The sequence below is a fragment of the Sorex araneus genome, chromosome X, assembly GCF_027595985.1.
Source record: "Sorex araneus isolate mSorAra2 chromosome X, mSorAra2.pri, whole genome shotgun sequence".
In the NCBI taxonomy this organism is placed as follows: domain Eukaryota; kingdom Metazoa; phylum Chordata; class Mammalia; order Eulipotyphla; family Soricidae; genus Sorex; species Sorex araneus.
This window is the reverse complement of record NC_073313.1, coordinates 212,790,698-212,809,601: the sequence shown is the minus strand read 5'-3', so window position 1 is coordinate 212,809,601 and position 18,904 is coordinate 212,790,698. Positions and strand designations below refer to the sequence as shown.

At 36.3% G+C, this 18,904-nt stretch overlaps 1 protein-coding gene across 1 annotated transcript in view; it reads left to right on the top strand.

The window, feature by feature from the left end:
• CCDC141 (coiled-coil domain containing 141) overlaps positions 1-18,904 on the top strand; it is a 216,604-nt gene that overhangs the window by 169,026 nt on the left and 28,674 nt on the right. Inside the window, exons 16-20 of the mRNA XM_055121699.1 lie at positions 406-531; positions 2,669-2,857; positions 3,733-3,912; positions 6,597-6,746; positions 17,773-17,913. Coding sequence (XP_054977674.1) covers positions 406-531; positions 2,669-2,857; positions 3,733-3,912; positions 6,597-6,746; positions 17,773-17,913 — 786 coding nt within the window. The remainder of the gene's footprint in view (positions 1-405; positions 532-2,668; positions 2,858-3,732; positions 3,913-6,596; positions 6,747-17,772; positions 17,914-18,904) is intronic.

Here is an 18,904-nt window from a genome sequence, read left to right as displayed (position 1 = left end):
TTTTATAAATATGCCACTTTGGTAGTTTTGAGTAGAACCATATGTCATCACGAAGAGAAAAAGCAGAATAGGAGCTGAAGGGGAAAGGGAGTTTTTGTCAAATGAGTAGAGTCCAGGAGGGCAGGACATACTGTGAAAATGAATGTACTCACAGTTGCACACCACCCATGTACATGTACGAATGCCACTGAAATGCACACATAAGAAGGCCTACAATGATACATTCTGTTATGTCTGCATTTTAAAAATAGTAAAGGAGAATCAGGCCTGCGCTGAATTCAGAAACAGGCACTCCTCCAGGCAGAGGACTGAAAAATCAATACCATGTCCTCACTGGGATGCTGTTAACATATTGTTGCTGGTGGAAGAGAAAATGTGCACCTAACGATCTGATATTTATTTCAGACTACTCACAACTTAAAACTTCTTCAGGAAGCACTTATGCCTGTGTCTGCACTTGACCTCGGAGGGAGCCTCCAGAGTATTTTAGGTGTAAGGAAAAAATGGAATGAAATGAAACCTCAGTTCCAGGTGAAGAAACCAGTGGATGAATTTGGGTGAATGTTCAAAGAAACCAACTTTGGTTGAGGTTTCCTAGTAAATTATGGTGAATTGCTTTTCACTAAATGGTATATTTATGGTGAATGGTAAATGGTGAAGTACTGTTTTTCAAAACAATAATAACGCTTCCCGAAATCTGTCACTGTCACTGTCATCCATTGTTCATCGATTTGCTTGAGCAGGCACCAGCAAAATCTCAATTGTGAGACTTGTTGTTACTGTTTTGGGCATATCTAATACAACACGGGTAGCTTGCCAGGCTCTGCCGTGCGGAAATATCCACTTAAAACTACATTTTTCTTATTGTCCTAGGCACTTCTTTCTATTTGGCGATCTCAACCATTCATGCACAAAATGTCCTTAGTATCTTATCTTGAATGATTTTAATTCACACCAAATCTTTTTCTTGGTAATATAGTCATCACTTATGTTGACTCTATTTTGAAAGGAACACAGATGTGATATAGGTTGAGACATGTGAGATAGATGACAGACTGTGACACAGACACTCTGCTGCCCTTTACTCTTAAAACCCTACTCCTAAAATTACCCCAGTGAGATCACTGTCCCCAGTCATGAACACTTAGACTCCTACCACCCTCCGAAGAATTTTGCTGTGTGCTCCCATTCTCCAGCCCAGGGAGTCCTCAGGGCAAGAGAGAGAAAAGCCCATGAGTCATGTTCCCAAGCTCAGATGCTAGTACATTCCATAGCCCCTACTTCTTGCCACTCCTGACTTTCACACAGCTGCCAAAAATAGTTGTCACTCCCGCTATCCTTCTGCATGGATTTTTATTCTTCACTGGAAAAAATGAAGATGCAGTGTTTCTATTTGTCACTCTTTCATAAATGCAGACTCTTAAGGAATCCCAGAATTAGAAGACTAAGGATTCTTTTAAGATATATATGCATATATAATTAAATTTATATATAATAAATATATAATTAAATTTCAAGACAAAACTGATAATACATAACCACCACACACTGACACCAACACACATACCATTGTAGCCGTATGTGAGCTCTTTCCCTTAAAATTAAAATGCCTCAAGTGGTATGGGTGTTCAATCATTGTATGGCTGAAATTCAAACATGAAAGCTTTGTAACTGTAGCACACAGTCATTCAGTTAAAAAATAAATAAATAAAAAGCCCCAACTGGTCCAATACTAGGTTCTTTGACATGCACTGTGTTTCGTGTTTATTACTATTTCTTGTGTGCTCACATTCCCTGAACGTTGTTATAAAGCAAATTATATAGAAAGTTATATATCTGTGTATCCAAATTCTTCTCAATAGGGTGGTGGGGGGTTTGCAAAGATTCTTACTTAGTTCTAGCACTGTGATGTATGTGCATTGGATGATCATATGCTCAGTTTCAGCTTGAAGGTCATGCCTGCAGATGACTTTTTTAGTCTAAACCATGTTCAATTGTTTTTCTTCATATAAGATCCAGCCCTGAAATTAAAGTGGCTTCCCCTTAAATTGTATGTCTTTGTAAGCATGGGCCCAGAACCTAGATCTCTGTAGGGAACTGCACTGAGTAAAAGAGGAAACGGTTTATCTGTTCTTCTCTGTGAGACTATTTATAAACTCTGGAATGACTTTTTTTCAAAGCTCATTTATTATAGTGATTTATTTTGACCATTCCTTTATCTCAAAGAACAAATAATTCCTCCCTTATATATTTTTCTAATTGTTTTCTCTTGGTCTTCTAATCACATGACATGTGTCTAGTCTCTATTAAGTGTTAGACGTCATAACTAATGACAATATTTAGCTTCTTAAAATAGCTAAAATGCATAATTATTTAGAGGATGACTATAATATTTAGTGTAGCATAGAAATAAATAACTTTCCATTTTACCACCTAGCTTTGAAACCTTTCTTTAGCACTGGTCTTTAAAAATTTTTTTTAATAAAAAGTCAGGTTAAAATATTATTGTCTCTAGTATCAAGTACAATGCTTGGATTTGAGGGCATGGGTGGTAAAGGTGGTTTAAAAAGAAAATAAATTAATAAATATTATTTAAATATAGAAACATTGTTATAAAGCAGATCATTCTCTAAAAGTTAAATTTCTCTTATTGTTTTTAATTTTTTAGCTACTAGCTGATGAGGTTCAGTACATCATAAAAGAATTCGAAGAGCTAAGTGGCAAAGGCGTCCCTGTGAATGAGAAGTCTCAACAACTGAAGGATCTCCTGTACTTTCACCAAAAACAGAAAGAGAGCATCCAAGATTATGATAATATCCTGAGCAAGATAATCCAGTTTCAGCAAGTAAAGGAAGAGGTTAGACTTGTTATGCATGTCTTAAAGCCCCTTCAGCTTAAATTATAAAATTTAAAAGTCATTAGGTAATAGTAAAGACCAACTTGCTTATTCTGGTATAGGAATCTTTTCACAATCTGAAAATACTGCTCTATCCTCCCTGTGCTCTGCTCTGACAGAATTTCATGCTTCAAAGATGGAGGACACATTCTTAATGGCAGGCCTTGACTCTGAGGCTGTCATTAGCCAAAAGTCCCTCTTGCTCCTCTCTACCTTCCAAACCCTGTCACTTTTTCCAGCAGTCTATTTTCATCAACCTAGCTCTTTTACCACCAACTCAAAGGCAAACTGTTTACAGAAAGAAAGCATTATAAAAAATGGCTCTTGGTATTTTGACTGATATTATATAATGCTCAATAAATGTATATTTACGGATTGCTTTTATTGTGGACAGGAGGAAGGAATGAATCACTCCCGGCAGGGGCTTGTCTTGGCTTTGTGCTCATGATTCAGTCCTTCTAGTACTTAGGAGTGGGTCTGGATTGGTCTGGGGTCAGCACATACAAGTCAAACACTTAATTTTTGTATTAACTCCCTGATTCCTATTAATGGATTTTTAACCAAAAAAAAGTTCATAGTTATTAGCTTCTACTTGTAGAAAATGAAGATGTATTTTTATTCCATCAAAATAGCATTTGAATAGATCCTGGGTTTAGATTTTGCTCAAGTTTTGGACTATGACCAAATGTACTTCTTTAGAAGAACTGACAATGGTAACCCTCAACTAACCCCACTGATTTGTAGGGATTATAGGATGTTAGGAAATAGGCTTTAGAAAGGATGTGTCTTCCTAAAAAATGGAAACTTTGTTTAATTGTCAATCCCCTGAATTCCAGCTGGGAAATCTCATCAAATATATGGACCTGGGATTTCTAGAATCGACAAAAGAACTGGATGACGTCCATGATGTTCAGATTCGTCTCAGTCGCTCTCAGGAAAAGAAAACACATATAGACCGTCTCTACAAATTGGCACTATCCCTGGGAACAGACATTATCTCATCCATGCAGCGGCCTGTAAGCTACTTTGATCATCACCATTTATAGCCACTTATAACCAGGGATTTTACTAGTATATTTTTAGAATAGAAAAATAATTGACTAGCATATATTAAGTTTTAAATTTATTTATTTATTTTCCTTTTTGGGTCACACCTGGCAGTCTCCTGGCTTCGCACTCAGGAATTACTCCTGACGGTGCTCAGGGGACCATATGGGACTCTGGGAATCGAACCTGGATCGACCGCATGCAAGGCAAATGGCCTACCTGCTGTGCTATTGCTCCAGCCCCAAGTTTTAAATTTGTAAAAACTGTATTAAGCCTACTGATGAGTCTATCACCTGTAAAAGGAGAAAGAGAACTTTAATTTACCTATTACAGTTCTGTGTAGATATATATTCTAATGATAATTAAAATTGTAGAGCCATGTTGTCAAATATACTAGTTGGCTTTTCACATTTTAAATATATCTAATGCAACTTAATAATTAAGCTTTAATTATATTCAATTTAAATTAATTTAAAATTTTAAATGAACAGTGTAGTTATTGGGAAAAATGTAAGTATGCTGGGAACCACTTAAATATTTAAGCCTAAGTTTTAAAATTATAAACACTATGAATTTAAATATAAATGAAAATTTTTTGATAGAAATTCAACAGCTGAGATGTCCTCTAAGTGTAGAAAACACCAGGTTTTAGAGATGCAGCATTAAATAAACTTTATTAACATTTTAAATGTTATTTTTTTAAAAAATAATATTAAAGCTAATTACACCAAAAATTTTTCTTTTTCATATATATACAAGCACTGAAGCACTGTAGCACTGTCATCCCATTGTTCATTGATTTGCTCAAGCAGGCACCAGTAACGTCTCGATTGTGAGACTTGTTGTTACTGTTTTTTGGCATATCGAATATGCCAGGGGTAGCTTGCCAGGCTCTCCAAGAGGGACAGAGAAATCAAACCCAGGTCGGCTGCATGCAAGGCAAACGCCCTATCTATCCACTGTGCTATCACTCCAGTCCATATATACAAAATTTTTAAAAATTATTTATGTGACCTACACTATACTTTGCTTAGACAATGTTGATTTAGATTTCAGATGAGAAATATTCTCTGGAGATCATCTAGCCTAGAACTTATCTCATTTAATAGCTGAAGACTTTGAGGCCCAGAGAAACTGCTTTATTCACAATACTCTAGACCTGAGGAGTACAAATCTCCAAGCTCCATCCCAGCACCCAGGGAGTGGTCATTGATGCTGAATCATGCACAAACTGGACTAACAAAGGAGGCTTAAAAGAGAGATCTGAGTTTTAAAAGTAAAGCACTAGGTCTGATTATTTTTTAGATTATTTTTTAAAATCCTTCAATTCCTAATTTGGAAGGAGAAAATATATTTTTCTACACAATAAGTCTGACATTAATATAATCACAATGGTCAATTTCACTTCAAAGTTTATTTAAGACACCCATTAACCTACATGGAATGCAATAAACCTAAAGCATTTTTCTAAACAATGTCATGGAAATAAAATTTGGTGCTGTTCGTAGAATCTGTTTGCCAAGAAGAAATTTTTAAAAATGTTTTAAACAATGTTTATGTAATTAAAGAACTGTGATTTACAAATATATGAACTTGATATCACTACAATTTTATGTATTTATATCAAACAACTATTGTTTGTATTGATATTGTAAACAATAGTTTGATATCAATACAAATTATTGAGAGTTGAGTTTAGGAATTAATTATTTCAGCACCAGTCCCACTACCAGTGTCAACTTTCCTGCACCAGTGTTCCCATATTCCATCCCCCGCCCCTGCCATTTTAGAGTTTGGTGTTGGCAGCTTAGAATTCATGTTTTCAGTGTTGCTGTTCTGTGTTTTGGATTTACAGCGATATCACTCTCCCACATCACCCACATGACCCAACCCCTATACCTCCATTACTTTTCTTTCTCATCTTCTTCCTTCCTTGATTTTTTTCCTTCTTGTCTTCCCTAAACTCTAGAGTCAAGGGTAATACAGGCATCCCCCGCTTTACTCTACTATATTTTCTCTTCCAGTTATTTTGCACACCACAGAGAAGTGAGATCATCCTGTGTTTGCCTTTCTTCTCACATATTTCACTCAATATGACAGATATCTTCCAGGGAACTTTCTTTTTAAAGACTTTTATTGGCATTTTCAAAAAGCAAAAAAGGGAATATTTCTCACTGTGCACAAGACACACAAATTGTTCTCCAATTCGAGGCTTGCCTTAGCCTCAGCAGCCCTCTATGCTGAGCAGTGATTGGAGCACTTGCATAATAAACCTAAGGTTAAACTCAAGATGACAGGAAAATTACAGTGCAGAAGCCCAATATTTCTAATGCATATTTTATGCTTTTTGAAGTAAAAATTATACCTTATAATGAAGAGTGTCTCTGAGGAGTTGAGTGTGATGAGCAAATCTTCAAAACTGAAGTTTAGAGACTTGAAATGTAACATTAAGCTTCCTCCCTTCATATTGCTGTCTGGCTTCTTTCAGAAATCATATTCAAATATGCTTAAGGGGAAACAAATTACAAGCCATTTTGTTTCTTTTTTAAAAAAAATGTTGTTTACGAGTTTCATACTGCAAAGAACTAGCAGATTCCTCTTACCACTGTCTAATCCCTTCCCTTCGTAACTTCCACTTCTCCATCGTTTTCAGAACTGCTTTCATATTTCTGCAAAGAACCTGCAGAAGCAGCTGGACCTCATTGAAGGAGACCATGTAAGCTGGTGTGCCAAAGTGGGAGAGTATGAACAGACCCTGGCCCACAGCTTGGAGTACTGTGCCACGAGAGATGAGATCAATGAGGTGGGGTTGCATGGTGAGAAGTGATCACTGCCAAAAGCGTCTCTAACTTAAAATGCAGTTCTCAAAGTCTGCGCATGCGTGCGCGCGCGCGCGCGCGCGTGTGTGTGTGTGTGTGTGTGTGTGTGTGTGTGTGTGTGCGCGCGCGCACACACACACAGACAGACACATACAAAAAGATGCACACACGGAAACACACATGCTTGCACACACAGAATAATGAATCAAGAATCAAGGGAGTTTCTTTTCACCTTTGACTTTATTCATCTAACAATAATAGCCTTGGGACTCAAAATACAGTAAGCAATCTTCAAGCTTCCCAAATTGTCGTAACATTGTCAGTGTAGAAAAAAAAACAACCATAATGTTGTCTTTTCTTTTTGCTACCCAACCCAGAGTCATTACAGCCATAATTTGTCTGGGTGGACACAGCTTGTCAGGGCAGAGAGGGTGACACTGTCCTGCTGTGGCCAGTTCCAGCCTGCTGGGATTCTATTTTAGTGTCGTTGACTCATGGAGAAAGGGGTTGTGGGGAACAGGCTTTTTGCCTGATGGGCTATAAAGTATTATCACCAAAGTCAAGCGGCCAGTTTCATATTTACTCAAACTGCATGGCTCCTCTAGAAAAAAAGCTCTTAAGAAAATAACAGAATAAAAATCATTCTCCTGTCAATTAACCGTACACGTGCACACGCACACATACACGCATACACACACACATTCATCTAATTGTGTATCCCTCAGGTCCCCCCAGCTCCCAGGCACTACTGAACTACCACCATATCCTTGTTTTGCTAAAGTTTATATTCAAAACTTACTTGTGCCATGGAGAAACAGATCTACATAGCAAGGGGCTTTGGTTTTTGTTGGTTGGTTTGTTTTTATTTTGGGCCACACCTGGCAGTGTTGCTGAGAGTTTAATTCTACTAGCTCTGTGCTCAGGAATCACTCATGGTGGCTTGGGGGGCAGGGGGAGATAGAGAAGGGCATGGAGTGGGCAGGATCAAACTGTGTCGGGCTACTTGCAAGGCAAGTGCCCTAACCGCTGTACCATCTTTCTGACCCTGGTAGCAAGGCGTTAATCCCTGACTGGGAATAGACAGCAAAACAGAACACCGTACTTTCATTTTGAGAAAAGATTTTTGAGTTATTAGGAACCACTTCGTCAGAAAAGGGAGTCAGAAGTGGTAAGCTTTCTTAAACATTCAGTTCATACATTCTAAACCCAGAAGTACCAAATACTACCAAACATCATTCGATGTTGGATTAAGTTATGAGTGAGTAAACTTGGATGGTATTTCCTGCAAGTGCAGGAACAAAACGTGGAAGAAAACTGAGATGTCAAAAGGGCAAGAAAAGCCACTTGGATCAGTTCAACAGGAAGGACACAGAAAGTAACAACCAATAATTTTAAGTTAATGCGAGGCTCAGAGCCTATGTTCCAGGCAGTCGCTCTCCATTTAGAGACTCCCTAATTCAGGGTTAATCCACAGTACAGAGAATGGCTCCTTTCGGTTTCTGTCTGCAGGTAACAGCACTACCGCCAGGTCTTGCAATGGAAAATCATCTGACAGAGAGTAGTATTCGTCCCCAGGGTCTGAAAGTTGGATTTTCAGCCTCAGAAGCAAACTTTTGCATAAGATTTGTTTTCTTTTTGGTTGTTTTGGACAACACCCAGTGGTGTTCAGGGCTTAGGGTTGGCCCAAGCTCAGGGATCACTCATGATACTAATTCAGGAGATCGTATGTAGTGCTGGGGAGTCGAACATGAGTCAGCTGTGTATAAGGCAAGTGCCTTAATTCTGTACTCTCTCTCCAGTCCTTTGTGCTACCTTTCTGAAGTTATCTCTGTCTTCTTTCTCCATTTTGCAATCTCATCCTATTCTACTCCTTTCTTTAAGGGTGGGTGGTTATGGGGCCAGTATAATATGTTTGTCTTCCTGAAAATTTCTCTCTGTATGTTGCGCAGCTCTGAATTATTAAAAACACAAGTGAAACAGATGAAGGGTTATTTCCATAATCTCAACCCGCTATGGCTTAATTTCCATTTCCCTGGAGGGCTATGGCATTTATGCAGCTGGGCTCCCTGTCCAGGCCCTTCCCACAGAGGTTCTATTTCAGTACTGCCTTGTCACGAGCCTGTGCTAAGGAGCAAGATTGCCAGGGTGGCAGATAACTGCTGCCTGCCTTGGTAGGGATGCCCTAGGATTGTCTAAGGCAAAAGAAGTGAGCAACCAGAAACATGTGGATTTCGTTTGTAATTGACATCACTCTGACATGGTCTTAAATACTAAGAAAATCAGGGGCTGGAGAGATAGCACAGCGGGTAGGGCGTTTGCCTTGCACGCGGCTGACCCGGGTTCAAATCCCAGCATCCCATATGATCCCCTGAGCACGGCCAGGGGTAATTCCTGAGTGCAGAGCCAGGAGTAACCCCTGTGCATCGCCAGGTGTGACCCAAAAAGCAAAAAAAAAAAAAATACTAAGAAAATCAGCCTTCTTATTCATTTCTAATCTAAATAGTAATTTTGTTTGTTTGTTTGCTTTGGGCCACACTTGGTGGTGCTCAGAGGCTACTCTTAGCTCTGTGCTCAGGAATTACTCCTGGTGAGTCTTGGGGGACCATATCGAATTCCAGGAACAAACCTAGTATCAGGCAAGTGTGCTATCACGCACTGTGCTATCTCTCTGGCCCTTAGTCCAAATAATTTTATATGTAAGTTACAATTTCACTTATGAAGGATTTTTTCAGATCTTTTATTCCTGTCCCCTTTTTCTTCCTTGTAGAATTATATATATAACCTGGAATCTGGTAGTATTATTTATACACATAATCTAGAATTTCTAACTCTAAATCAAATAAATGAGAGCATAAATTAGGAGGAATATTTTATAGAAAAGTAAATATAGTCATATTCTATTTTGTATTATGAATATTATACTCATGAACTGATGGTCAGAATCCAAGTAGCACCAATATTTGAAGCTTACAAATTATTAGTATTGTAATCAATTGTTAGAATTTAGTATAAATGCTTAAGACATTATACAAGATTAAAAAAAATATTACACTATTTTTTTCTATGTAAAATACAGTCAGATGTCCAACCAAGGAACAAAACCAAGCCAGCATTTGTTTCTTTCAGTTGACTTTGAAGTACATTGTTTTCCTTCTAATGTGAGTTAGACTTTTAAAGCAGTTAAAATGGTTTTGATAAGTTCATAAACTCTGAATGAAAATGAAATTTAAAGGGCATCTAGTTTAACAGCTTTATTTTTCAGATAAGAAGCAGGAATATTTGATTTTCATTTGAGCAATATGCTACTAGATGCAAATGTTTTGCTTATAGTGTTTCTAGGAGTCAGCTTTGGGCCAAAGGCTCATTTACTGAGCACCGACCCCTGCTGGGAACCAGTACACTTGTCACTAATTAAGCTCAGAATTTGCTGTTCACTTAATGATTCATTCACTAAAAGGTCTGTTAAATGTATCCATTTTGTCTAAGTCCTCTCCCTCTATATTTTTTCTAGTATAAGTGTTATAAATGATATAATCTTATATTTAGCTCAGTTCACTTCATTATTTCAACCAAAGTTTTATTCCTGATTATCTTGTTGGACCAGAGCGATAGCACAGTAGGTAGGGTGTTTTCCTTGCACGTGGCTGACCTGGGTTCGATTCCTCCGTCCCTCTCAGAGAGCCCAGCAAGCTACCAAGAGTACCCTACCTGCACGGCAGAGCCTGGCTAGCTACCCGTGGTGTATTCAATATGCCAAAAACAGTAAACAGTAACAACTCTCACAATGGGGATGTTACTAGTGCCCACTCAAGCAAATCCATGATCAATAGGATGACAGTGACAGTGACATTGACAGTGAGAGTAATTATCTTGTTGTTCACTTGATGGTTTTAACTGCACTGTGGTTCTTAGAAAGGGACTCAGCACCTCAAGCAAGACAAGTGATTTTTTCATCTGATTATTAATAGATGTATGATTATTTTTATGTCTTGTGATATTCTTGAAGGATCAAAATCCATTATTTGGGGCCTTTATTATCATTGCACAAAATAGCATTTTCTAATTTCATGTATTATAGAAGACAAAAGAAATTACTAAACTAATTTTTTCCATGAAAATAGACTTTCCAACTGCAAGATTTGAACATTTTTCCCTATTAATTTCACACAAAGGTATATCTGCCTGCATGAATACTGAATTTCACTCTACATTTTATTGCCTGGCAATACAAGTAAGTTGTTAATACATAAAGCATTACAGACATTCTCTGTCATATTACATGACAGAACACCATTAGTTACTCATTCTTTGCACATCTTAATTTAAAAACACAATAAGTTAATGTTGAGCATGCTTTCTTCTTGCAACCTGACCCCCTAAATTATCTTTGCATTTACATGATGTTAATGGAAAATTTTAAATGGAGTCTCATTATGGGTCACAAAAAATTACTTAGATAAGAGAAATAGTAATGACAGAATTGGGTTGGTATCCATTTCTCAAAATAAGCTTTGCAAACAGAAGTCTTTATATAATTACAGTATTTTACCTGGAAGTTTTAGACTGCTGCAACATTTTACACATAGAGAAGGAAGCACAAAAGGTTTTCATATGCATAATGATCCTTTTTTTAACATATACATGTCATTTAGAATTTCCAACTCTAAGTCCAATAATAGTATATATACACATATATTTATATATCATATGTATATATATGATATGTATATGTGAATACTGAAGAAGCTGGCAAGCTCCCTGTGGTGTATTCTATATGCTAAATACAGTAACAATAATAGGTCTCATTCCCCTGACCCTGATAAAAGCCTCCAATCATTGGAAAGAATGAGTAAGAAGAGGTTGCTAAAATCTCAGGGCTTGGATGAATGGAGACGTTACTGGTGTCCACTCGAGTAAATCAATGAACAATGGGATGACACTGATACAGTGATATATAAATAATGTGTATCTCTTGTGTTCCAGTCCCACATTCTTTTTTTGATTAGGATAGGTTGGTCATTTGAGTTCCCAGGGATTCAAGTAAGTTTAGAAGTATATTAGAATAATATATTCATCATCATCATCATCACCCTGCTGATCTTCGATTTTCTCGAGCGGTTTCAGTAACGTCTCCATTCATCCTAGTCCTGAGATTTTAGAAGCCTCTCTTTATTAATCCTTCCCAATGGTGCCGCATTGGAGGCTCTTTCAGAGTCAGGGGAATGAGACCCATCATTGTTACCGGTTTTGGCATATGAATACACCACGGGGAGTTTGCCAGGCTCTCCCATGTGGACAGGAAACTCTTGGTAGCTTGCCAGATTGTCCGAGAGGGAGAACTAGGCTATATGATGACTAGAAGCTTGGTTTTATAGTCTCTGGATGTTGGCCGATGATGGGGTTTCACAGCGTCAGGGGCAGTTTCTGGGTGTGACCGCCTAGCTACTGGAAAATGGGGGATCTGGGCTGAAGAGGTCCAGTCTCAATTTGAGCAGGCTTGGAAATCTCAGCCCCAGGTCCCGCATACCTGGGTTTCTCTGCCGGTTCCTTCAAGCGTGAGGCTCCTCTGAATGTGTGGAGAGGGGCCTTGAGCATGCCTGTGTCTGGGTTCTAGAGCTGTGGGAGCTCTCTTTGGGGAGGGGAGCAAAATTCAGCCCACCCCCTTCACGGGGACCTGGTGAAGACAGCCAGGTGCAGGGGGCAAGAGACTATGCGTAGCTCTCTTCCAGAAGGTTGGTTTTATAGTCTCTGGATGTTGACCAACAGAGTAGTATATTAGAAGTATAATAGAATGTCATTATTGCCCATATGCAATAACTAATAAAATGAATCTCCTAATAATGCCTTGTCATTAATACATTAATATAAATTCTATGAACAATCTCTTTCACTGACAGGAAAGGAAGCAGAAATTGTGTGTATAGTAGAGCACCCAAAGTGGGCAGCTCTATGGTATAATAGTGAGATTTATTCTTTTCCATATTGATAACCCAATTGGCCATTTTAAGGAAAAAAAATACTGTATAATCATCATTGAAAAAGTATCTATCTTACCAGGAACATTGGATGATATTAAAGTAAAGGGCAACCAATCTCGATTAAGAAAATACTAGCACACAAGGCTCAATCTGTAACAATATGTTAGTAATATCTTTTACAAGGACTTAATGGCTCCAGGGTGAGATACAACAATCTTCACACACTTTCTTCTAAGGAAATCTATTTTGATCATTTTTAGCGAATTATTCATAACAAGCAATACAAACATGCTATTGGGGCAGGCTTGGGTGATGGTTAGGAAAATTGGAAATAATGGTGGTGGGAAGGTGTAATGGTGGCGGGGTTGGTATTGGAATATTGAATGTAATAAATTATTGTGAACAATTCTATAAAAATAAAATTTAAAAAATTAAATAATACCTTTCTTGTAGCTGTCAGGTGCCAGCCATAAGAGTACAAGAGACCTCAGGAACCTTTGAATCCTGGCAGATTAAAATAGAGCTGCTCATTACTGGGCCCTATGGTAGTACCATTTGCATAGTATTTTCAGGGGACAGCGATGAGTATAATTTGTTCCAACAACCACTCTCCCATGGGGTTGAAATTATTAGAATTTTGGTGTTTAGCATCTGTAAAAAAAATAAATAAATATCTCATTCTTCTTGAATAATACAGGGAGCTAACATTTAAAATCAGATATCATGTTCAGAAAATAAAAATTAAATATATTATGATCACACAATTTTCAAAGAGTATAAAATTGCTGCTACTGAGACAAGCTGCTACCTACAACTTAAAACAGAGTGATTGTCGTTTCAAGCTCCCAGACTTTCGGCTCAAAATGAGTCGTAAGCAAAGGAAGACAGCCCTGTGGTTGCTGATAGAAGGGATCCAAACACTTTATCTCAAATGCAGTTAGAACAGAAGCTCAGTACTTTAGCATTATAATTGCAGTAAATCATTTGGTTAGATGATGAATCTTCGGGTTCCTTCATTTTAATTGCAAACATCCTTGGTTGATATAATTGCATCTTTCTGTTACTGAAAATTAAGTTTCAGGAAGTTTAGGTTTTGGTTTGTTTTTGTTTGTTTGTTTTGCTTTTTTAACAGATAAAATGATGTGAACAAATGAACTTTGTGAAGTGGGTATTAGAAAAATAAAAATCAATGAATTGTTTTTGTATTTTTTGTTTCTGGCCAAATTGTCTCATCCTTGTAATGAAAAGTGTTCATTTTAAATGCAATCCCTTACTTATAAATGCCCCATTTTCATAACATAAATTGTGTCTTGCCAAGCACAGATTTATAGATAATATGTTCTTCGCCCAAACTGCCTTGACCAGTTCTATCAAGACTACAAATAGCAAACCGGAAAGTCATTCTCCTTTCCATCTCAAAGTAGCTTTGTTCATTCTTAACCCTCTGAGAAATTTGCTGCTCCCAGGGAAATTTGATGAAGATGCTCATTCTGTTCATTTCAAAACAACTATAGCTTTGGGGCTGGAGAGATAGTAAAATGGGTAAGGTACTTATCTTGCACATAGCCAACCTGAGTTCATTCTTAGCACCAATATAATTCCCTGAGCCCCACCAGGAATAATTCCTTGGCACGGAGTCAGAAGTAAGCTCTGAGCCCCGACAGGTATGTGGCTCCCTTTCTCCCGCAAAAAAAGGAACTAAATTTTAAAGTCTTTATTTCTTTCCATTCATCTATCAAATCTTTCACAAATATGGAGGTGGGGGAGGACAACAAATATGGAGGATCCTAATAGAATGATAGGAAAATTACATTATCAGTTAAAAACAGAGATTTTAAAGCTTTCGGATTTTATTAGTGTGAATTATAACAGCATTTAAAGATTTCTAACAGGATAAATTTTAACTTGCCACAAACGTTGGGTATTTTTTTTTCAACTTCTATGCTCAACTTGGGCAGTTGTCTTAGCCACCATTCTCTATTGCTGACAAGCTAACTAAAGTTAGAAACAGCTGCACAAACCATGATACCACAGCTGAGCAACATGGCACTTGATTCTTTTGAAAATAAGATCTCAAGTTATGTGGGGATTATGTGGGAAGTTACGTTTTCATCTTGAAATATGCAGGTTAGAAAATTAGGCATGACTAAATTTTTTGGAAAACCTTGCTAAGGTAATATATATGCTGCTTTCCACCTTTATTTGTAATCATCCTCCATTTGAGCTGGGAAAGGCATATAATTTAAAATGAATTTCCAGTGGGATGGAAAAGTGCTAATAACTTTTCAAGTTATATGTCAGAAAAAACCCTTTTTTTATACCCATGCCATGAACATTCTCTAGCTTTATGCATCTTTAGAAGTGTGTACATTATAAAGCAAAAAAATATAGAATTGTATTCATTATTAATTAGTCATAAATTTCTTCATTCAAGCAAGACTTAAAATGTCCTGGTCTAGAATTAAAGTGTTAATCTTTAGTTTTTTTTCTATTTATCATATAGATTCAAATAGATGTTGATCCTTCTTATTTGAATAGGCAAGTTGTAACCCAATTACCATCAGGTTGATGGCAGAATTCTTCCTTTTGGGGGCATGAATATGCATCATGCTGTTCCAGAAAGAGAAGAAAAATATGCATACATATACATTACATATATACACACATACATAAATATATTTTTCAAGGGATAAATGCTAATTATGTAGGACATTTTCTCTATTTTATTATATTCTAAATTATTTATTTTATCTATTAGTGGCATTATTGCTTTATGTTTAAATTTTATTTCAGCTGGAGAGATATTACAAGGGTTAAGGCACTTGCCTTGCATGTAACACTGCTAGAAGTGGCCTTTAAAAACATTTTTTAATTGTGGTAAAAATATATTCCTTAATATAAAATTACTCCTTAAATATACAACATAAAACTTCATCTAAACCATTTTAAATATATGCAGTTCCATGATACTAAGTTTATTTATATAATTAATTGTATAGTCACTATCCATCATTTGAAAAACAATCATCCCAGTAAGAAACATTGTACTCATTGAACAATAACTCCCCACTGAGAGCATATTTTTAGCACAAAGATTTTCTGGGAACATGGTTCAGCACTGGAACATTTGCCTTGCATGTGTGAAGCTTTAGGTTTGGTCATCACCACCACATTCCACCCCAAAACACACTAGTTTCTTCAGATGCTTCAGATATGGTACTTCTTATTCCTTTAATTGCAGAATATAACTTAGGGGATTAAAGATCCTGACATAGTTTTATGTGAAAAACTAAGATGAAGTTCCCTTACATCACAAAACACTTACCTCTTTTGTCTTTTACCACTAAAATCAAACACATGCCTAATGAAACACTGAATGTAAAAATATTAAATATTATTTGGTTGTTTATTTCATTTGTACAGAAACTGAATATATTTAAAATATTTTATTGATTTATAATATAGGAATAGTTTTCAAAACTCTGTTTCTTTCTACCACTAATGATTTGTCATTTTAAACGATTTGTCATTTTATGTGTTTCACGGGGCCTCTGTACTTACAATTTAAAACTAATGTTCAACAATTTCACTTACTATATAATGGTACTGATTAGTTTTAGTTATTTGAAGTACAAAGATTACTTATGTGTAATAATTTCTATATGTGCAAGTCTGCTAGAATTTCATAGATGATTATCTCAAGAAGTGTTAAGAATAAAGTCATGTTTTTTTCTGTAATATAAATAATTTGAAATAAGTATTTGGAGAAAAACATTCTTTGAAGACAGATATACTTTTCTGCATTGAAAATAAAAAAATCTAATATATGTTCAGCCTTTATTCACTCTCAAATAATTTTTGCTGTTAGTGAAAATAATTTAATGTTCTTATTATTGCTATAGTTCAAATTTGTCTCAGAGTAGTGTTCATTTTTGCTGTTAATTGCTTCCACATAATCTGAAGTTTGTTTCTGTACTTCTTTTTGCTGCTAAGATAATTATCTTCAGTGTGTTTACTTTTTTTTATATACAGAGAAGGCACAGAAAGTGAAGTGCTTAATAGAACTGACCTGTTTAGAGAGTTTTGGTGTACTAGTAAAGGTAAACTTAGTTCAAAAGACTGTTTACCTTTGTAGTCTAAAGGGCATAGATTAAGATCCCTTTTTTCAATAAATAACCATCACTATTTATAGGTAAGTTAGCATTGCTATCATTATAACATCTGTCCCTTTGCATTTTCATTTTTAAAGAACATCCGAATATAATGACTTCTATTGAAAAAAATAAATTTTTTGAAAACTGTTTATTGGAAAAACAAAATTCCTTTTTTTACTAAAACTCAAGTTGGCTTGTCTCTTTCAGTCAACTGTTAGAGGTGCTATTCATGTGAGCATCTTGATAAGTTTCGTAATATTAATTGCTCCTTGGGGCCTTAATAAATTTACCTAAGAGATCTTTGTAAGATAGATGAATCTGGATCAAACATCAATACATAGAGAAGAGAATGATTTTTAAAAATTATATTTAATACAAAAAATTAATCATGGAGAGTCTATGATATGTTAGAAAAATCTCTTGTTTGCATTTCAAAGGATATGCTATAGTTGCAATCCTAAGGAACCAAGAGCAATTTATGATGACTAATATTTAGGTAATATTAGTAATATTGGGTAATATTTAAAATCATGTACTTAGGGGGCTGGAGCGATAGCACAGCGGGTAGGGCGTTTGCCTTGCATGCGGCCAACCCGGGTTCGAATCCCAGCATCCCATATGGTCCCCTGAGCACCGCCAGGGGTAATTCCTGAGTGAAGAGCCAGGAGTAACCCCTGTGCATCGCCAGGTGTGACCCAAAAACAAACAAACAAACAAAAATCATGTACTTAAAAACCTTAGCATACTACTTGTTTTCTGTTGAGTCACTCAACACATTAATATTATAAATATTTTTGTCTTAAAATATTTGTATTTATTGTCAACAAATATCAATTATCATTTTAAGGTAATCATCTCTTTTTATTGAATTCCTACAGCTCAAAGAGTCATTCAAAGATGTGAAAAAGAAATTCAACAACTTGAAGTTTAACTACAGTAAGAAAAATGAAAAAGCTCGGAATTTGAAGGTTCTTAAGTATCAAATTCAACAAGTTGAGATACATGCTGATAAAATACAGGTATCAAAGTTTGTGCATGGGGTATGTGTATGTGAGTGGTCAAACATGAGTTATTAAAATTACTGCAAAATCATTTGGCATTTTTAATTTTAATCGAATTGGAAGAGAAACTTTAGCGTCCCATTTCTATTCTCATAACAATTTTGGTCTTCTTTATATGCAACAAATTATGTATGTGTAATAATTATTTTTATATATAATAAGTTTATCTCTTAAGGTAGTTCCAAATTATAACCTGTCAATTTTACCCATTATCCCTGTTCCATTTCCCCCCCACCCTTCCCCCAAATATACACACACATAGACACATAGTCCTCTTGTGTAGACTTCCTCCTTTTCCTGGAATTTGCCTGTCAGGAAATCTGCTCACTATTTCTATGTTTCACATACATACCTGGATTATCACTTGTCCTAGATTGATAATTTGTATGATTTTTCTAGGAAATAGTGAAATTACCAGAAAATAACAAAACATTTTATTTCATTTATGGTCATTGTGTTTTAAAAATCATAGTATCATTCTCAAATATCAAATGAATCTTAATACTAAAATTTTGATGTTTGCTGAATATGGGATCAATATTTGAAAAAAAAGACCTTTTTTTTTCAAAATACATTCATGAATATTTTTAAGATATTATAATGGAACTTGGATCGGGACTGAGCCTCTTCTTCCCAGATCCCCCATTTTCCAGTAACTAGGCAGTCACACCCAGAGACTGCCCCCGGTTCCCTGTAATCCCATCAACAGCCTACAACCAGAGACTATAAAATAAAGCTCCCGGAAGTTAGGCTCCTGGAACATTTAATAGCCTAGTTCTCCCTCTGGAGAACCTGACAAGCTACCGAGCATCTATTGCCCACTTGGGAGAGCCTGGCAAGCTACCCATGGCATATTCGATATGCCAAAAACAGTAACAATAGGTCTCATTCCCCTGACCCTGAAAGAGCCTCCAATTGTTGGGAAAGACGAGTAAAGAGAGGCTGCTAA